At 37.0% G+C, this 22384-nt stretch overlaps 1 protein-coding gene across 4 annotated transcripts in view; it reads right to left on the bottom strand.

Annotated features, from left to right (window-relative positions):
- Positions 1–4033: 4033 nt before the first annotated feature.
- cgnl1 (cingulin-like 1) overlaps positions 4034–22384 on the bottom strand; it is a 33413-nt gene continuing 15062 nt past the window's right edge. For all 4 annotated transcript variants that reach the window (XM_077229458.1, XM_077229459.1, XM_077229461.1 and 1 more), the window contains exons 9-19: positions 15652–15858; positions 15349–15453; positions 14305–14457; positions 13879–14049; positions 10661–10819; positions 10454–10543; positions 7465–7548; positions 7211–7335; positions 6992–7100; positions 6573–6736; positions 4034–5261 (exon numbers count right to left, since the gene is read on the bottom strand). In XM_077229458.1, the coding sequence (XP_077085573.1) occupies positions 5111–5261; positions 6573–6736; positions 6992–7100; positions 7211–7335; positions 7465–7548; positions 10454–10543; positions 10661–10819; positions 13879–14049; positions 14305–14457; positions 15349–15453; positions 15652–15858 (1518 nt within the window). In that variant the 3' untranslated portion in view covers positions 4034–5110. The remainder of the gene's footprint in view (positions 5262–6572; positions 6737–6991; positions 7101–7210; positions 7336–7464; positions 7549–10453; positions 10544–10660; positions 10820–13878; positions 14050–14304; positions 14458–15348; positions 15454–15651; positions 15859–22384) is intronic.

The following is a 22384-nucleotide window of genomic DNA, read 5'->3' as shown; positions in this document are numbered from 1 at the left end:
AGAGAGACAGAAAGTCCATCCACAAATATATAAGAGTCATGACATGTACGATTTGATCATAGAAAGAGATCTAAATGTGAATTTTAGGAGCAATTCCTTTCTGTTCTGTTATGAGGTTGATTCCACCATGGAGGTTTGGTGGGTGAGCTGTAAGTTAGTACATTTAAATTTGCGGGCCCTCACCTTTTTCTTTTTTCCTTTTCGCAATCCAACACAAATGACTAATCCTGCCTGAAATAATGGCGAAGTGCCTTATTGTTCCCAGGTTTTAACATGATTGGTTGAGGTGTATTATAGAAGCTAAACATAGTCATATATGTGTAATGTCACTACATTCACTTTCAAACACACATTCATTATATATATATTAAAAAGTGAACTAAAACCAACAAATCTAAGAAGGCACCTGAATGGTGTGGTAACCAACAACGTGTATTGTTTAGCCAGCACAACTGCTGTCTTGGAATAATTGCCTTGTTGTTTTTTGTCATGACCCGTACAGCAACTTCACCTGTGGCTGACAGGTGACTAATTACAGCAGTTTGACTGTCTAACAACATCATACTCTGTGATGATGTCCATACAGGAGACAAAGATTGAGCTCTGAGAACTGGTTATTTGACATTTATAAGTACTTGGAAACATGTCCCACTTGTGTGTCCTGTCACAGCAGATTTTTTTTTGAGTCTGCGTACACAAAGTCAGCTTGACAAACACTACCGTTTGGGTCAGTATGATATATTTTTTGAAAGACATTAATACTTCTATTCAGCTTGAATGCATTAAATAAAAAAATAAAAAAAGTAACAGGAAAGACATTTATCATACAAAAGATTTCTATTTTAAATGCTGTTCGTTTGCACTTAAAAGAATCCTGAGAAAAAGCATCACGGTATTCACAAAAATATTAAGCACAACTGTTTTCAGCATTGATAATAATAAGAAATGTTTCTTGAGCATCAAATCAAGGAATTAGAATGATTTCTGAAGGATCACGTGACACTGAAGACTGGAGTAATGATGCTGAAAATTCAGCTTTGCCATCATAGGAATAAATTATATTTCAAAATATATTAAAAACACCAAAACGTGTTGGCCTGCAAATACAAAAGCGATAAAATGGTTCAAGAAGAAGGCATTAAAGCCAAATAAGTATAAATGTGGTGAGAAAATAGAAAACATGAGAGTGAGGGGAAAATAGAAAACCGTAGGCAAGAGAAAGTTCTGTGCTCTTTTTACTCTCTATTTGTGACTCTCATGACACAATAAAGACGAGGACGTCCCCCAAAATTAGCTTTTGGCAGCCAAACCACTTCGTGTTCTCATTCAGACCGACGATGGTCCAGCCCTTAGAGCCTGTCTGTTAGGGGTCACTGCACACCATTAGGATTCATTAGTCGGCTCATCATACATTTTTTCTCCGGCTAGGGACAGTCACGCCTCTTTGATGACTATTCAGTCAAGCAACTAATCTTGTTTATCTCTAGTCTATTTATTAGTGATGTTTGATTTAGCATGCACACTATTGCAATTGATCATTCTTAGGTAAAGTTTAAATATCAAATTTGAAATCATTTCTTTTCTCCCTGTCAATGACTATTATTTTTTTATTGAAAAACATATAGAATCAGAATCTTGAATCACAAAATGAATTAAGTGAATACATCAACACTCTCAGTTTCTAGGGGCATTACCATAATTACAGCATAAATGCCAGATGAAATATCGGTAGCAGTGTATCGTTACAGTCCTGTTCCCCATGTATTCATACTATGTACTTATTATATAGCAATCACAGTAACTGGGTTATAAATAGGTACTAACCCTAAACCTGCCCCTAAATTTAATCTTTGTTGTTACCTTATTACCAGTACTTTCTTGGGTAAGTACACTGTAAATATGCATACTGTAAAATAAAGTGTAACTGAAAAATCTTAGTCAATATTTGAATATTGTGTTTGACAATGGGGGCCCTCAAGTCGAAAAGTTTGAGAACCATTGTCCTAACCATAAGTGAACTTATATACTTTTTCTGTACTTTTGGAGCAACAGACTCAAATTATATTTGAATTTGTGTGGCTTGTTGAGGAAATGTGTTACCTTTAAAAAGCGACCAGACTTTTAACTTTTTAAAACACCCCTCACAACACATTTTTCTGAAAAAGACCAATTCACATTTTTTTGTATAATTTTAAAAGGCATGCAATCTGTTTGTATCTAATGATCATGAAAGTTATCTAAATATGTATTTTGTAAGATTGTCTGACTACCAGATGGTGTCATTATAATCTGTTTGAGTCAGACCCTCAATTATACTGTGATTAATGGCCAGTAGCTGAGGTCATAGTCTGAGCAGAAGGGAGCAGATATATATATATATATATATATATATATATATATATATATATATATATATATATTTTTTTTTACAAACAATAATGTCATGGGTGTAAACTTCGGTAGCCTACTGTGTGTTGACATTGTTTACATTTACAAATCTGCAGTACTGCTAACTGACCGAAAGAGGACAGTAGAGAGCTGTAAATCTATTCTTGTCTAAAATAAGAATACTTTACCACAGATTTTGAAAGAATTGTTTGTGTGTGTGTGTGTGTGTGTGTGAGAGAGAGAGAGAGAGAGAGAGAGAGAGAGAGAGAGAGAGAGAGAGAGAGAGAGAGAGAGAGAGAGAGAGAGAGAGAGAGAGAGAGAGAGAGAGAGAGAGAGAGAGAGAGAGAGAGAGGAGTGGGCTTGGAATTTCAGGAATGGATCTTCACCACGGTGGCCCCGCCTTGGCTTGATGAGTGTTGGCTTTGCCAAGAATCTCTGCGCAGAAGACTAAGCTCCTCTCACACCAGGAGGTTTTTAGTTTGTTTTGTGCTTTAACAATACAGATTAGCATTACAGAATCCTATTTTATCTGTTTGGCAACCATGGCAATTTCAGTTAGGACCCCATTTCTTAAGTGCATAATCTTATCTTAACTACAGATAGGAAAGGGGTATCACAGAAGCATCTTAACTCCACAAAAACTAACTGGTGTCCTACCTTCAAAATAAATTGAAAGCCAACTGTAAAAATCACATAATAATCATTACATTTATTAATGAGACAAGGCACATAATTGACTCCTATAAAATAAAAGGATTAGGCTTTGCCTTTTCTACCAAGCTTATCAAAACGTCACTTAATGAAAAGCACCACTTCATATTTTTTTTCTCTATTTTTTAATCTCTAGAGTTTTACTTCACAGCAACTGTTTGCGCATCCGTTGGTTGCTTGGTAACAGACCTGAGATGAAGGGGTTTAAAATTTACAGAAAAGATGAGATTTTGTAAGATATGATACGAATCCTAAATCAACTTAAGATTTGCTTCTGTAATACGAATTTGTGAAAAATCCTAAATTAACTGAATTATCAGATCTTAACTTAAAGATAGAAGGTTTCTGTAATACGCCCCCACCAACAGCCTAGCCCTAGACTTGAGGATTTATTGAGGGGTTCAGACTCAGGGCTGGCCTCCCCGGTGCTCTGCTGTATTGACATTCACTCAGCACATATGCAATCCTATCTCAACATTGGGGGAGGCTTTTCTCTTTTTCTCTGCTCTTCTAGAGTTCGGTTTCTCTGGCTAAAGGCACAATGGGACCAGAATCTAGACTTGATCAGTGGTTCTTCTCAACTTCTCAGTATTTCAATCAATGCCCTCCAATCTATACTGATATACCTATACTGCCATCCAATGTATACTGATATGTACCACGTATATGTTGTACATCTTAATTTTTTTTTTAGTTTACACAAATTAAAATGTTAAAATAACTAAATTTAAATAATTTTAAGACTTATTGGGGCCCCCTGGTTGAAAACCTCGGGACTAGAGGATTGACTAAATAAATACGCAAGCCAAGAAACTCATTTTATGCACAATGACACTGTTAATGGGAATTTACTTCTATTATATTTTAAACTATACACTCTGTACACAAATGGACAAATAAGAAAAGCAAGGAATGGAAAACAAGCAGAGCATCATGGGATTAACTGTGGAGTTTATTTCTTTTTGTAAGTTTTTTTTATGTAGATGTTTACAAAGAGGTAGGAGGCAGGATTCAATTTGGAACCTTAAAAAAAGCACTAATGACTAATAATAACAACGCTTTTTGTTCCATTAAACAACATTTAAGCACCAGACACACAGAGTTCACTTCAACAACATACAGTGCAAATCATCACAGTGTCCAAAGGGTGATTGTCAGAACAGTAATATACAATGTTTGCATAAGGAAGGACATCTCTTCTCTTCCACCTCTGAAACAACAGGCACCCAGATGCTTTCACATTTGAGCAGGTACATGGCAGCATCCCATGAGTGGCATAAAGGTTTAGCGAAACCAGTTATAAATGTTTTCTATAATACAACAGGCTCGTACGATTTGACCCATAACACTGTTTTGTGTCTCAGAAAGAAATTAAAACTCCTGGAAACATAAATGTGTCAGTACAATGTAACATTTCAGGTGTACAGATTGGTGCAGCCAGTTGCAACAGAGCACCTCTGCACATTTTCAAGCTGCTTATGTCTGGAATAATATTGAAAATGAATTAAAAATTGACAGAAATGAAAGCAGCTTCATATGAATAGAAAAATAACATTATATCTGCTTGTTCATTAAGTAGAAAAAACTTGGCCGTAACTTTTTTTTTTTATGAACAAAAAATTCCCTCATACATACTTCCCTTACTATGTATTATATGAATTTTCTTGAAAAAGATCAGTCATTGAAGTCCTTCACATTCCGGATAGTTAAATAACAAATGTCACTTTTGCATAATTTAAAGGCTGTTTATGCAAGTGTATTTAGTGGAACTGCAGAGTTAAGAAAAAAAAACATTGTATTTAACGCAGATATACAGTGCTATACAGTTTCCAATAGGGTTGAACACATAAAAGATTACTTGTACAAAAATCTAGCAAAATTATATAATCATAGGAAAAAGGCATTGGATTTGGGCTCATGGTTACATGAAATGGTGGCAAAGAGTTTATAACAGCACAAATACATATTTCCATCTTTCTTTATATTTCCTTCTCAGTTTCCAGTAGTGTTTTCACCGAGAGAAATTGGAGATGAAGGCATCCTGGCTGCTGGAGCGCTTGTAGCCAGATGAAGAGCTGAAGTACGTCTCGCCATCAGTGCTGATATCATCGTCGTCATCATCATCATCGGCGTTCAGGACTGGTGCAGAGTTGTTCTTGCGCCTTTGTGGGTTAACAAAAATGAGTATTTTTAGTTAGACAAAAGGATGCGAGTATAATTTTCTATATGCTTTTTTACATTTTCAACATTCTTTAGTGTGTAATGTTGCTGTTTGAACATAAAAATGGTTTTCAAAAGTTAAAAAGTCCACTCCCTCTCTTTATCGGTAAGGACCGATTCTGAAACGCCTCGTTTGTAGTCTTGAGGGTTTTTCCCAGGAACGTACACACATCATAATTTAACGTAATTCCCACACAAGGCATTTTCCGATTGAGTTAGTAGTGTGTTGAAACTTGCGGTTGTGGTAAGGGTCGTGACATTTCTGAAACACACAGATCAAGCGTCCAATCAGAGCACTGTGCTTTTGACGAGGAGGGGCTTCATAGAGAAAGAAACTAAACGGCGCGTTACTGACGGACTGGGAAGAGAGCAATGTAAAATATGTGAAAAAATATTATTCTAGTAGACCCAAGAAACTAAATCAAGATTTTGAAAAAGTGCATGATAGGTCCTAAAAGCCTGTCCATTGCATGAATCTGCGCACAAGTTTCAATCAGTAATATTATAAATAAATAAAATCTCTAAATATGAACATGCATTTGATTTCAGTCAGGCTAAAATAATAAAAATGTCATATAAATGCTTTTACAGTTGTCTTCTGCATCATGTTCTGAAAGGCAGAGGTTATTAGACGTGCATTTAATCCTTCAAATATTCTATTACACACTGTGTGATGTCTACCAAATTGGCATCAGACGATGTCTACAGTGAAACATCGCGATGGACGATGACATCGAGGGACGAAGCAGCCGAATACAGTTGTCAGTCCTGTATTTGAGTCCTTGATACGGTTATGTTCCACCCACTTCAGTTATTTACAGGAGTGACAACAGCATTCTTGTCTGTCACGTCATACAGTGCGAGAGAGCCGCTTTGTGACGCACAAATACAAGTCTACTGTGTGGTTTCGGTACATAACTTAGTGACGTGGATATCTATCAAAAACCATATGGGTCAGAATTCGTGTGTATTGTATGGTTACTGGTAAGAGAATATGGACTTGACTCCCATTGCACGTTTATACATACAGTATTCAAGACGCTGCTGTTAAGTTGCTGTGTGAACGGGACATTTCGAGATTCATAAACCGAAAGTGTGAACGTAGCTATTGTGTCATACTGTATATACTTGGACAGACAGATGAAGAGTATAGGTTGATTTCAACAGCACATACTGTGAGATGCCATTCCATCAGTGGTAATGAACCCAGATCAGCAGTACTGCATTTATCTCGGTTAGGTTTGAATCATTACCTCATCTCGCCACGCAGTGACTTGAGCTGACTCTGGAGTTGTTCGTTGGCTTCCTGCTGCTCCTCCAGGTCTCTCTGCAGTTTCTTCTTGTTGTGTTCCAGGCGGTCGATCTCCTCCTCCGCCTCATCCATCTGCCTCTTCAGAGCCTTCAGACGCAAGTTCAACTACACACCACATCAGATAAGTACAGTGTTGACAACAGATTCATCACAATTCAACATTGTTGCACAGTGTTGCAACATGCCTATATTATTTCCTGAATTAGTTTTTGATAATAGTAATCCATCTATGCAAGAAAATTGACTCTTTAAAAAAAATGATTTCATAAAATGTGCAATGGTGGGTTAAAAAAAAAGTTAGCTTAGAAGATTGTCTCTTTTTTACGTGTTCCTCTCGGTGGAGGGATGTTTGCTGCTGACCTGATCTTTCTGATCCTGAAGTGAATGATGTTCTTCATCTACTTGCATCATCATCTCCTTCACTTTTCGCTCAAGCCGACGATTCGCCAGCTGCAGGTTAGCTCGATCCCTAATAAATATTTAATGAATTACTTTTTTTTAAAACTTAATAACAGACATTTTAGAAAAATCCAATGATGTGACGCCTAGCACACTAGTTGCATTAGTTGCCTCGTTTACCTCTCCTCTCCTTCCAGTCTTTCCTCCAGTTCCTGGATGCGGTTCTCCAGCTGGACCACCAACCCCTCTTTACTAGGCTTGTGAGATCCCTCCAGATAAGCAACCCTGCTCTTCAGATCCTTATTCTTGACACAGAAAAGAAAAAGGCATGTATAATTATATGTAAAGAAGGTTACTGTTTTGCAGAGGTCGAGAGCAATAGGAGCAGATGCCGGGTGGTTTAAGGCATCGATCAGAGACGGGGTTGTTTTTACCTGTCTCTCCAGGGAGATTTTGTCACACTCCACATCCTGTCTGCTGGCTCTCTCCTGCATCAGCTCATTCCTCATCTGCTCCAACTGTCACAAACACAGCGAAACAAACATTAATGGCAAACCTCCCTAACAACAACAACTTCCTCCACAACTAAAAACATGCCAGTTGTTTGTGAAGATTTCGCCATCTAGTCTATTCTTTACATTTTGCTTCACACATTTGGAATAAGGAGTCCTAAAAGACCGTAAGATTTATATTTTCATGATAATTTATATAATAATTCACTTTAAAAACCAAATAATTTGGTGATACACTTGTTCAAAAGTTTATAGTCAGTATGATTTTTTTATATTTTTATTTATGCTCACCAGGACTTCATTTATTTGGTCAAAAATAGAGTACAAATAGTAATATTGTGAAGTATTATTACAATCTGAAATCAAAATAACACTTCTATTTGAATATATTTTTAAATGTAATTAATTTCTGTGATGGCAAAGCGGAATTTTCACTAACAACTAAGGCCTGTTACACACTAAAGATAACTATAAGGATAAAATCATTCTAATTATAAAAGAATAGCAGGGTCCACACCAAAACTTTAACGATAATGGCACAGAGAAATTATAATCGTTGAAATTACTTTCAGAACGATTTTTGATAATCAATAAAAACATTGACAGCCAATTAGAGTACATTCTGCTTTAAAGTGTGCGAGCATTTTAAACGGCAGACAACAAAACTGCAGCGTGCGATTAGAAAAAAACAGACCGATATTGTGCATCAGTGTGAATGCTAATATAGTTATGGTTATATTTCTTAATGTGAAAGGGCCTTTACTCCCATCCTCAGTGTCACATGACCTCATCATGAAATCAAGAAATCATTCTAATATGCAGATTTGCTGCTCAAGAAACATTTCTTATTATCGAAGTTGAAAACAGTTGTGCTGCTTAATATTTTTGTGGAAACCATGATGGGTTTTTACCTTTCTAAAGGATTTTTTCTCAAATTGATGTCAAAATATCATGGATAATACATGTACAGTGGCTTACTGTTTTTTTGTTTGTTTTTTACCTAAATTGAATGTTCACATTTCTCATGGACCCCAGTCTTCCAAAGCATTAACCGCACAAAAGATGTTAAAAACTTGCCTTAAGACAGTGAAGACATATGGAAGAAAAGATAAAGATTGAAAAGGAGAAAAAAATCGATCGATGGAGAAATGGCTCTTTTGTCTGCTACCAGGCGCTAAGAGTGGATGATATTTTATGCCAATTAGCGCGTGACAGCAGGGCTCAGGGATGAGGGATGGCCCGCGTGTGCCGCTCTACCCTGCAGGGCGCTGCGTCAGCAGAGCAGAAAACACACTGAAACTAATCAAAGCACGAAAGCGCTACAGACAGAGAGAGAGGGAGAGAGAGAGCCAGAGAGCATGTGAGCAAAGAGCGGGAGATTACTCTCATTTAGACAGTCTCTCATGCACCTGCTGCCATGGACGCAGGTGTGCCCATCCTGACACCACCCTCCACTTCTGTAACCCACCCCGTCTCCACAGAGCCCTCTACTGTTTCCACACAAACTCACCTCGGCCTCAGCGTAACACTATTGTGTCATTATGTTTGCCTCGATTCTCTATTTCCAGACAATTAAAAAAAGCTCACACGCTCCTCTCCTTTATAATCTATTAATCACGTCTTCAGCCCTGGTCTAGATTTGCCGCTTTTTAAGAGGTCTAAATGTAGTGCGACAGGTGCAATCGGACCAACGTGCCAAATTAGCTTCTGGAAACAATAAGCGAGGAGACAAATTTGGGCTACTTGTGAAAAAAGTTTGAAAAAGTCCAAGTTCAAGAAGCCATGGGTCCAACCAAATGATGCATGATCCTGAAATCAAATGGCTCGTTTCAAAAAACAAACTTTTCCAAGTACACATAAAAGTCTGTCTTGCTTCCATAAAAAGCAACTAAGCAACACTTTAAGACTGACATTGAAGAACAGACCTTGTTTCTTAGGAAACATGTATCATCTTTGCCTCAAATTGCAAAAATGCTCCCTTCCCGGCCTTATCGGTCAGGAAGGAAGAATTCGGCCCCTTGCTTTAAACCTCTGGTTTGGCCATTCTGGATGTTTCAACAAAATGCATTCAGAGTGAGCTTTGCCTCTGGCCGACTTGAGATGCCTGGCCTCTTGCATATCTTGGCCAAAGTAAAGCTTTAGAGAGAGCTCTTAATTGATGCCTGAAATTCAGACGGGGACTCTTTCACCAAAAGGCAGGCTGCCAAAGAGAACGATTACGCAAGCTCCATTTACAATGCACTCCCACTTCATCTTTCTCTCACTCTGGTGTGAATTAATTCTGAATCTTGAGTGCAACTTTTAAAAGAAGAATCCCTTGAATAAAAAAGAAACAGTGGATCAAGCGTTCAAGTTTAATTGCGTCACTTGTATTTTACAATCATTGAACAGTGTGTGAGTGTGTGTCACTTGTAATAAAGTACTCATGGAGAAGGAGATCTTGAAAACACCTCGATCTACATTATGAGCGGCACAGACATGATTCAAAATTGTATTCATGCATTTCTACAGTTGATTTTAGGGTAAACGCAAAAATGCCAGCTTTTTAACAACATCTCATGTGCAGAGTACTAAAAAAGCTTGATCGTAAAAACATTTTAATCAAAAGGCTTATGATATGAAGAAAAATACATTAAGTATGAATTTTTATTAGAAACTAATATTTTAAACCATTTAAATGGATGAGATAGTGAGGAAAATGTAGTCAACAAGTGTCCATTATTCATGTGACCCTAGGATGCACCTCATAAATAAGAGCTGGGGTTAGATTTAAAGAATCCAAAATAAAGATAGTTTTGGTTACTGCATATTTCCCATATTTCCGTTTGTGACATTGCATAAATGTAATCATTTCACTATTTATTATTGTAAAATATTAACAACAAATGTGATTGTGTCAATCGTATCTCACCTGTTCTCTTCCTCTGTCTATTCTCTCCATCAGCAAGTCTCCACTCTGTCTCTCCTCCTCCAGCTCAACCTCTACCGCAGACAGACGGTCCTATTGACAGATAAAAACAACTTGAACATTACAACAAATTTACATTACAACACAGTCAGCGGTTCAATAAAAAGCTGATGAAAGTAAAAAGAAGACATGTCTCTATTAGTGCTTCACCTCCAAGACTTTGACCTGTCTGGTTTTGTCGTTCGAGTGGGCTTTGGTCTCGGTCTCGACCTCTAGTTCAAAAACCTTCTGCTCCAGGTCCTTCACTCTCTGCAGCGCTTCATCTCTGCCTTTCTGACACTGACGTAGATCCTCCTGCACATGAGCCAGCTATAACACACAAACACATTCACATTCTAGTCTCGGATAGCAGTGAACAGAACATTTCCAGAACTGATGTAGGGAGAAAATGTGCAGAATTCCCATAGTGGATTTTAATTTGGTAAAAATGTGATCAGACAGTGTTACACTCTTATTGGTATCTGAAAGCATAATTAAACAAGCTATAAATGGAGAGGAATTTATAATGATAGATAGACAGACAGACAAGAAGATTTTTTTAATGTTTTTTAAAACGAAGTAGGCTACCTAATGCTTACCAAATCTGCATTTATTTGTTGATTTTTTTTTTATGAACAGAAATGTCAAAAGAACAGAATTTATTTGAAATAGAAACATTATATTTGTAACATTATACAATTGATTATTTCTGTCACTTTTGTTGTCCAATTTAATGCATCCTTGCTGAATTTAAGTATCAATTTCTTTAAAAAAACAAAACTACTGACCCCAAACTTTTGAACGGCAGTGTAAGTGGTGAAAGATTTATAATATATAAAAGATTATAATCCATATTTATTTATAATTTATATATATCACAGGAGCAGAAGTGTGATATGGATCTACTGTATATCAGCATGGTTGTGATCCGTGTTTATGTATAAATATAATGTATATATATATATATATATATATATATATATATATATATATATATATATATATATATACACACCCACTAAACATCATTACAATTTAATTTGAACCATGATATTCATGGTGTGCAACATGCTGTGCTATGAATCTCTCTTTTACACGAGTTCCACCTTTTGCTGTCCTGTTGTTGCAGTTACATTTTTGGCCACAAGATGCTGCCTTTGTCAAGAGTGAAGTAAAACGCATGTGAAGTGTACACAAAAAGAATATTTTGCACTCAGTGTGATTTTAAAGAAGAAACTGGGGAACAAATACTCAGGGAAGCAGACTAAAATGAGTAACTGTGTAAGAATGTAAGAATGCATGTAAGAAGCATCTAGTACATTTTGATGTGTGTGTGATTTGGTTTAATAGAAGCTAGCAGCAGAGGTGTATCGCTCCAGAGGAAACAGCTGTAGGAATGAGGTCATGATCTGTATGAGGAGAGGAGAACATGTGTACGATGGAATTCTGGGAGGATGAGGTGTCAGTAGGTCATCGCTCAGACCCAAAACTCCCCACGGGAACCATCCTCCCCATCCTTCACACACAGCTGTGCCGAGGATGATGTCTCACTCTTTTCTTCTTTTTACTGTTTGCTTTTCTTTGTATCTTTCTTCTTCACGCTCTTCCCTTCTCCACCCATGAACTGATATTTCACAGGCAGTAGCACAGAATCAGTCAGTGAGTGCTGAAAGCAGGCCATTTTACACTCTTGTTCTCAGCTCATAAAGTGTTAATGAGATGGGGGGGATGGGTCCAGTACCCACTGTTCCATGGGACCTCATTCACAGGGATGACCTATAATGCCTGATTCTCATATCAAACAATAACATTCCTCAAATGCCACAGTGCTGACAGGGTTAAAGCGCATAACAGCAGAGGTCAAAGGTCAGTCCCACTTGGGGTTGAGTATATAAACTGAAAGACATGGACTGCGAACAGGAACTGAAGTGACTAAAAAATGTGATCTGCCAAAAGAATGTCGGCCGATGATTAATGGTGACAAGGAACATTCCAGATGTTTGACACCGAGATAGTTGATATGAGGATATTCATCTCCAGAGAGACAGAGATGGCAACCGAATAACAAGTTATGTAAATTGTATTTAACACGGCATTTGACGGAGTTTACATTGAAATATAACTCCAGCTGACTGTTATGCTTCTTCAGAAACACGTGGTTTTCAAGAAATGCAAACTTCACTTTGGCTAGACACTCTTCCCATATTTACATGAATTTTTTTGTGCTGTTGGATAAATAGACCATAAACTCTGTGCATAAGGGCTCACTGACGTGCTCCTCTGCGTTTCATTTTCAAACGTTTACCTTGGATAATCGTATCAATAAAATGGGATTTTCCTATCAGCATTCCAAGTCAAACAAACTGCATGAAAGGACATTCTTGGACATTTCTACATAATTTTGTAGCACTTTCCTCCTTTAAAATCTTGGTAAATGAAAACACTAACCACTGAGTAACAACGGAAAATGGAATTACCGCCTGATATCATCAACAGTAACATCACAACAGTACTGTTTTTTTAGGGGATTAGGTCCAGCAAGGTCTATAGTATAGACCTTATGTAGCCCCGCCCCTTTTCAGCGCTGCGCTCGTTGTCTTTTGACTTCCGGTCTGTATTTTCACAGCGATCTTGCATAGGTATGAATAAACTGCTCGTAAAAAAATTCCCGGTCGACATTTGTTAAGACATCTGCTTTACAATGCTTATGATAAACATTACAATGCTCATGATAACTTTTGTTAACTCTACAATAAGTAAATCCACTTCACCAGCTAATTACTCCTGGACAGCGATGCCATAGAAATATACAGAGCGACCGCAAAAAGGGAATTTCAAAGACAATATTCTAAAGATGACGGCGCCCACGTTTCTCTGGTGCATAAGGTCTATACGAGTATGTAAAGAAAGTTCAAGATAGAGGTCAACTATAAAAGTTTTAATAATCATTCAAATTCAATAAGAATAGGGAAGTCCACACTAAAACTAACGTTAACGACGCAGATGAACAATATCAATGAAATCCCTTTTTCCAGCTAAACAATGCTAAAAACATTGACAGCCAATGAGAATCCACCAATTTTAAAGAGATAGAGCTTTTAAAGCGGCAGAAGACATAACTGCAGTGCTTGACTTATGTCAATTATAATAAACATAACTATATTAGTGTCCACACTAATGGACGATTATGGTTATAGTTATCGTTCTTGGTCTGAATGGGCCTTAGTTAAGCAGTTGTGGCACAGACCAAACTGGTTTAGTCCAGTCTGGTTTAGTCCAAGTTTTTTGAACATGTGCATTTCAGAATTTAGAAATGATCTGCTTTGTTTTTTCGACTTGGCTTCAGGTTGGTAGTTTTTGCTAAACTTTAGCCGCCCTCCCCCACCCACCTCCTCATGAAGGCTCTTGGCGGTAAAACGGGATTTCTCCAGCTCCAGTCCTCCCTCTCTCAGCTGTTTCTGCAGCTCTGCCATCTCCCTCCGGTTCTTCTCCTTATACATGTCTATCTGCTCCTGCAGCTCCTGAGTTGAGCTCTGAGACGCCTCCACTATCTCATTCATCTACACAGAAAGAGAGAGATATTGAAAAAACAATAGGACAGAGGACAACTAAATTTGTCAATTCCTCAAATTTATCAGCTTAACCCCAAGTGTCGGTGACACAAATCACACTAAAGTTGTTTAACCAACTTAGGTTTTGTGTGCCCTCAGTGAAGCATGTATTGAAAGCAAGACAAAAACGTATTTAAACGTTTATTAAGACCTTTACTTGATAAAAAAGCACATTATCATTCAGGGTTAAGTCCAGTCTCTCACCTCCCGTTGAAGTTTCTCCACAGTTCGGTCCAGCAGCCTCCTCTCATCTTCAATCTCATTCTTGGTGTTTTTAAACTGCTCTTTCTGACTCTTCTCCTCCTTCAGTCGCTCTTGCAGCTCATGGTGCTCTTGAGTCATTTTGGTCAAGTTTCTCTATGGATGGAAAAGTATCAATTAAAGTAAAGTATGGCTTCCCTTAGGCCAAATATTGAAACAGTAATGCTTCTCTGATTGTCGGTTTGATGTAAAGATAGTTTTAACACTGTGACCAAAAAAAAAAAAAAAAAAAATTTCTGAAGTTGTAAAAATTTAATTATTTAGAAGAAATATTATTGTTTCACCTCTAATTTAGACTTTCATACACTATTTTTCAAAAGTTTGGGGTCAGAGAGATCATGAAAGAATTTTTTAGGATTTTCTGTAAGAAAAAAAAAGTATCAAACACATGTCTTAAAATATGTCAGTGCCATTGTTTTGTCTCAAGATGCAAACCAGTAATGTTTTTTTCTAAGGCATTTTTATTAAAGCTACTTAAATGCCCTAATTAAACTAAGGCCTAATCGTGGCTTAATCTAAACCCCGTCACTGAGCCTAAGACTTTTACATTGTAACAAAAATACATTTCTGTTTCAAATACATTTGTTTCAAATACATGCAGCACAAATGTTTTCAGCATTAATAATAATAATTATAATAATATTACTGGTGCCCAGATTTGCTTATTAAAGTGAGTTCTGGTGGATCATGTGACACTGAAGAATGTAGTAATGGTGCTGAAAATTAAGCTTTGCATCACAGGCATAAATTACATTTTAAAATATATTAAAATAGAAAACCGTTATTTTAAACTGTAATAATATTACACAATATTACAGATTTTTTTTAATCTTTTTAATCTTTTAATCAAATAAATGTATCCTTAAGTATAAGATACTACTTTCAATAACATTTAAATAATTTTACCGACCCCAAATTCATAACTCAACCAAACATGATTTTTTAATATCTCAGCTCCTGCTTAAAGTTGAGCTTCCCGGGTCTCACCTGCACATCCTCTAGGCGAGTGGTAAGCGCATGGTTTGCACGGGTCATTTCCTCTTCCTGTTCCCTGACCTCAGCGAGAGACTCCTCCAACTGCCTTTTTTCTTTCTAGTAACAAACAAACACATTACAGATGTTTTACTTCTCTGTGTCTGCTTTTTTAGACACAGATTAAGCATTTCCCCCAGACTAAAGGAGAAGAGTTAACAGGGAATCAATGCTGATGGAATTCCCGACAGGAAAATCTTAATCTTCGTCTAGGGAAACAGCCTCAGGTGTACCATTAGAATAGTAAATTGAAAGTACCTCCAGGCGGCCAGCTCGCTCCCCCAGCCTGCTCTCCTGCAGCTTGGCTTCATCAATGATGCGGTTGAGTTTGGTCACTTCGTTCTCCAGCTCATGTGCCCTCTTGCGAAGTCTCTCCACCTCCTGAGACAGACGGCCTGCCTGGCCCTCGGACACCTTCTTTGCTACCTCCACTTCTTCCCTCTCCTTATTGGCAGTAACATTGTTCTAGAGAAAGAGCACAAAACAAAGATAGAGAGTGTTAAATATACGTACATTACGCACAATTATCTTGAAAACCTACATAGTTTCATTAAGGCTCCAAAATTAACACCAGAAGCAAGTAAAAAATTAAATTAAATTAAATAAAAATGGCAGTTACCCAGCAACTTTTTTTAGAAACTGTAACACTATATGGTTCACAATTAGGCTAGACTGTAAGAACATTAGCCTGAGCATCGCTAGTGTAATAAATGTGAATGATTCAAAGTTATACAAACCGTATACTTAAGAGAATATCTTGGTCATAATATTAAAGATTTATCTAAGCTTTCTTTTCTCTAGAACTTCCCATAGAGGCATGGGCTCAGTAAGATGTATTAATGTTTTTGAAAGGAGTTGCTTATGCTCACCAAGGCTGCATTTATTTGATGAAAAATACAGTTAAAACTGTAATATTGTGAAAATATTATTACAACTTAGAATATCAGTTTTTTTAAATATATTTGAATATGTTAATATTGAATATGTTAATTTGAATATATTTGATTTATTCCTGTGATGCAAAGCTGAATTTTCAGCATCATTACTCCAGTCTTGTGTGTCACATGATCCTTCAGAAATCATTCTAATATGCTGATTTGCTGCTCAAGAAACTATTATTAATCTTATTATTATCAATGTCAAAAACAGTTGTACTGCTTAATATTTTTATGGAAATCAAGGTGTATTTTTTCTGAACACTTTTATAAAAACAGCATTTATTTGGAATATAAGTCTGATGTAACATTACATTACCTTTGATCCATTCAATGTATTCTTGCTGAAGAAAACCATTCATTTATAATATATATATATTATATTAATATAATATATATATATATATATATTTAAAAAAAGGAATACGAGGAAGAAAAGAAAAAATCATCATCAACAGTAAATCATTGTCTCTGGGAGAAACGGTCCCACAAAAACAGAGAATGATCTCATATATGATGCTGCAACCAACACAATCACTTTAGCTGTTTGTCACAAATATGCAAGACAAAAAATAATCATAGTGGAAAATATATATAATAAAATAATGCAAAATACAGCTTCATTTATATATATTCATATATAAAAGCTGTTTAAAATGTACATTTTAGACTGTAGTGCAGGAGCTGCAGTACACATCAAGTCAATGAACTCCTAGAACTGAATGAGTCTAATGGAAAAGTGAGTGTAGGGCAAAAGGCCTCTGACCTTTGACACCCTCTTAAATGATGTGGGCCAATATAAATGCTGTGAATCACAGGCAACAGAGGTGAGGTTAAACTGAACGACCCAGTACGATTTATTAGCGCCGTCCATTTAGAATCAGCTAAGCATGTCTCCTTCAGTTTCTCAAAGACTCAACCAGACACATATACAGTTTCCTGATTCCTTAAGCCTTTGACAAGTTACGGGTTCGGCAGCCGTCTCCGAACGTGAACAAGTTCCTTAATTAGGCTGTGCTCTGTTGGTGGCTGCCTCTTTGTCTGGTTTGTGCTTTTGCTCGGCCAATATTACAGAGCACTCGGCGTTCTTCTTCGCCAACTTTTATGAATAAGCGAGACTGTCCTGTAGAGCTGCTGTACGTGTAAATGCATTGTGCCATTTCAAACTCATTCTGCATTTTAGACACCCACGGACAATGACACCTAAACCAACACACAAGGAACTCCTTGTGGGGATTTCAGCTAACAAACCGAGACAGCTGTCATGCAACGAAGGATTCTTTATCCTGTTGGTGACAGGTCAAAGATGACACACAACACGGATGGTCCCAGAACTGGATGAGCAGGTAGATCGTTTGCTATGCATGAGAGAATGTCACCCAACTGGTTTAACCATCCACGGTTTGCAACTGTGGACAAAGACAATACTTTAATTATAGCTAAACAAAAAAACAAGTCCTAACCAGTGTTATTTCACTACCACTGAGATACTATTATATTTTTGAATTAACATTTCAAATTAGTTAATATTTTCCGTTTTCGTTTTAATTTTAGTTAAAGTTTAAGTAATTTTGTTGTAAATTTTTTAATTTTTTATTAGTACTTTTTATTTCAGTTTTATTTTTGTACATCAAGTGAAACTAAATTTAATTTTCGATATGTTTCCCTGGGAACTAGCTTAAACAAAATGTATTATTATTATTTTAAATATATTTTATATTATTTCAGTTAACGTTTATTTTATTTCAAGAAATGGACAAAAAAAAACAATAAAATTAGTTCTGTCTGATAAATGTTACCCGTAGTCAACGTTTATATATATACACACACACGCACACATATATATATATATATATATATATTTTTTTTTTTACAAATTTCTATTGTGCTTTTTAGAATTCACACAAGTAAATGCTTTAGATAATAATATTATATATATATATATATATATCTCCAGCAACAGGAAAGAGACACCAGATTATTAAGACAGTGTCTAAAATACCTGTGGCCTAATGGAGTGGAACTACATTTGCAAACCCTATGATTAGTGAACATCCAGACGACAACACACAGCTCTTTTTGTGTGTGTGTTAACGTAAAGTCATTCCAGCCCTAACACAGGAACTCACAACACAGTGACTCATTAGCAGACCAGGGTGGATTTATGTCAGTTCTGCTTGCAGTTCAAAGTCAGCCCCTCTAAGAATCCTCCCCTCTCTCTCCCCGCTGGCCCTACTGGTCAGTAATGCTTAACTCATTAACTATGATACCTCCCAAAATAACCACGACCACCCACCCCCAAAACAAACCAAAACGTCTGTTACGCCACACCACCACCCCTAAATTACAGAGGCCAGAAGGTGATGCCTCGCTAATATGTACCTAGCATAAGACAACATACTCTACGCTTGCAAAACTGCAGGAGATAACATTCACTGACAAAGTTTAGTAAGCAGCGACCTTTTTAAATTGTAAATATTAACGTTTTTGTCTTCAGAAAAGCTGCAGCTCGACATGAGGTGGCTTATCATGATGACTGTGTCCTTCAGAGGTTTAATTGTGGCAATATTCTCCTCCCTTTGCTTGGAGTGAGACATTTTAGTACTGATAAGCTACAGGACACGAGGATAGTGCTGAGAAACTGTTGCATTGGGTGAAAGTGATTAAACTCTTTTTTTTATGTATTCACACGTTCCCTTTCCCTCCATGCCCCAGTTCCCGCAGTCAGGGCTTTGAAGAGCAGAAACAGATAGAAAGGGAAGGGCAGAGAGGAGCAATGTTTGTTTCTGAGCTTCTTTTCTTGACAGAGGAATTTCAAAGTCTCAGAGAAAGCAGTGTGCTCTGAATGGTGCTCTAGCCTGCTCGGGCTGTTTATGTATAGTTGGGCATTAACCAGCATTGTGAGTGTGTTTAAAAGCTTGAGAATAACAATGGCAGGAGAATCACAATCAGTTCATGAACTCCAAAGCAAGGACACAGAGAGTCCTGAAGCTTTGCGTCCTAAATCTTCACAGCACCGTTTATTGCCTAAACCTTTAGTGAAACTAATAACCTGCCTAAAGCCACACCAAATTCACCATAATTTTCTCCTTCACATGCAGCACAGTACTTCCAACGAGTTAAACCTCTCTAATCCACTCTCAAATCGTTCAAGTTTACATGTCAGATTTATAATCTGACGGGGTACAACATAATCTTAAAGCCATCCAGAATGCAAAAGCAAAATTTAATCACAGGTCAACCCCAGCACCAAATGGACTGCCATCGTCAAACCATTTACAAATATACTGCTCTACTCTGAAGCCAATGCAATTTCTCTTAATTATATATAAATAAATAATCATATATATATTAAAAATATATATACTTATATTAAATTGACAAAGATAAAGATGAAAAAAGGTTGAAAAAGAAGTCAAGTTAAAAAGATGTTAAAACGGTTTAGATTTAGAGAAATGATCTCAAGAAAAAAAAACATGTAATTTCCCATTAAAACACAATGACCTTCATAAATAAATCACATGTATCAAAATTGTTACAACAAACCACAACTGTACACAGTGTTTCAATGCTTTAAGTATTTTTAAAAAGTATTTTAGGTATTTTTTTTAAGTATTGATTGTCATCATTACAGTTAAGTAACCATTGGTAACTTAACTGTTATGATGATAATGATTCACTGCATTGATACTTAACTGGTCCCTCAGCAAGTGTAAGCAGTGATTTCATCCGCATTATACTCAGAATGTGCAAAACTACAGGAAATCCTGCTTTCCTTGTGTCTAAAATTCAGATCTGTTTTTACCTCAATGAAAGCAACCAAGCTTGTGTTTTCATTGTGAGAGCCAAGACCAATTAGTCATCTATTCCTACGTCAAGCTTTCAATGTGACTTCTGTTTACATGCCAGGCGCTTTTCTCAATAAACGTGCTGTAACTCGACAGAAAGATAAGAATACACAATCATAGAAACATAAGCAACAGGTCATTCGAGGTTCTTGAAACTTTATCAGCCAGGCACAAAGTGTTCAGCCTTTGAATACCGCAGCAACACCAAAGACTCAAGCTTCACTCTGGCTCCAAACAAGACCGGGTCTGTTTCTGCATTTTGGTGGTATACGTTACAATAGCTTCGCTCCTAAACAAAGAGGCGCATACACACAAATGTGGCGAAGCAGGACGAAATGCTGAGGACAGGCGAGAGGTGCTCAAGCTGGAAATGAAAATGTGCTGCTTGAAAAGCACTGGCTTCTTTCCAGCTGCATAAGACGCCAGTAATAACCTCCTCTTGTCCTTCAGGAAGGGTGAGAAGAAAACATACTGTATTCTTTCAATGAGGAGGGTGGCAAGCAGTTACTGCAGGGGTTCAAGTGCACACGGATTTCAAAAGCAGAGTATGTAATAAAAGAGCGAATTAAATCTTGTGCATGACTTCTCCACATTTTTGTCGTAGCAGTTGTAGAGTTGTAAACCTTTGTTGTGGTGAAATGTGTTAGTATGTGGCCTGGGATGCATCAGGGGGACACATTACAAAACAAATGTAATATGAGTTTCTGGTGATAAGAGAGATCCCAGAACTTTTTGGAATGTGTTCTACAACCAGATCTGCTAAGGAGGCCATATAGAAAAGTTGTTGTATCCACAAATGGTGGGGAACAGCAACACTGTCAATGTTCGTTTCCTTTTTGTAAGCTACCAAAAGTTTGGGGTCAGTGAGATAAGATTTAAATAAATTAATACTTTTATCAGCAAGGACAGATTGACTTGCTCAAAAGTGACAGTAAAGACCTTTATAATGTTACAAATGATTTCTATTTTAAATAAATGCTGTTCTTTTTCTTGCAATTCCTCAATTTTTTCGCTTTCCACAAAAATAGCTGCAAGATTGTTTTCAATCATAATGTTAAGGGACTATTCGCCTGCAATATTTAGAAAAAAATTAGCCTGTATGTCTAAATCTGGCACATTTACTTGATGGACCCAAGTGCTCAGGACAATTAATGCACATTGTTCCTTTTAAAATAAAGAATAAAGAAAGAATACAAAATATGCCTTGAGGAGCAAATTAGCATACTAGAATGATTTCTGAAGGATCATGTGACACTGAAGACTGGAGTAATGACGCTGAATATTCACCTTTGCATCATAGGAATAAATTACATGTTGAAATATATTAAAACATAAAAAAGTTTTTAAATTGTAATAATTTTTCACAATATAACTTTTACCTTATTCTTGATCGAATAACGCAGCCTTAGCTTTCACACAGAACGCGCTTTTCCATTCCACTGAGCTACCTTTCCATTTTCAATGTAAACACGCGGTAGGCGGATGCCTTTAACCGCTCTAAAAATTAGTCACTCAATTAAAATTAGTAAAGTTTTTAAAAAAACGTGTCTCTAAGATGCGCTTTTTTCGTTCTACTGGCCTGCATCTTAGTTCTGTTAACTCTTAGTCAGCATAAGAGACTTCTTTTAAAAACATGAAAACTTCTTACTGACCCCAAACTTTTAAACGGTAGTGTAAATAAACAAAACAACTCCTTCACCATGTAGCTATGACACTAGAAAAGAAATGAGAAGCAGGTTGGGCAAATAACTTTCCCAGCCTCCTCCTTATTAAAAGCCAAATTCAAAACACACTTTATAAACACTTTAGACATACAGACGGTGTCATGAGACTGGGTGTGATTGTAACTTAAAGCGACCCATCAATTGTTTTCTTTTCTACATACAAAGACACATGCCACCACTACCTTGAATGAACATTACAGATATATCTGTCATCATGTTCCACTCTCTCCCATCTTTAAGACCACAGCCGAGAAGTTTGAAATCATTTGTAGCCTGGGCTAAATCCTTAGCTTTGTGCTTCTGTGTTTAATCCCATAAAGCCTGGAGGTCTGAGGGTCAGACCCCCTCTGCTGAGCTCATGGTGGGGGGTTTGTAGGGTTCCAGGACGCTACACTTCTTGACAGCAGGGGACTTTGGCTCAGTGGGACAGTGAAGAACAATGGCCGAAGAATCCAGGCAAGTACTGGACCGAGCTCAGCCTGTA

This window comes from Siphateles boraxobius, unplaced genomic scaffold (genome assembly GCF_051911475.1).
Source record: "Siphateles boraxobius isolate OS27281-9 unplaced genomic scaffold, OSU_SipBor_1 130, whole genome shotgun sequence".
Lineage (NCBI taxonomy): Eukaryota > Metazoa > Chordata > Actinopteri > Cypriniformes > Leuciscidae > Siphateles > Siphateles boraxobius.
Note: the sequence above shows the minus strand (reverse complement) of the source record. Positions and strands in the feature narration are given on the sequence as shown.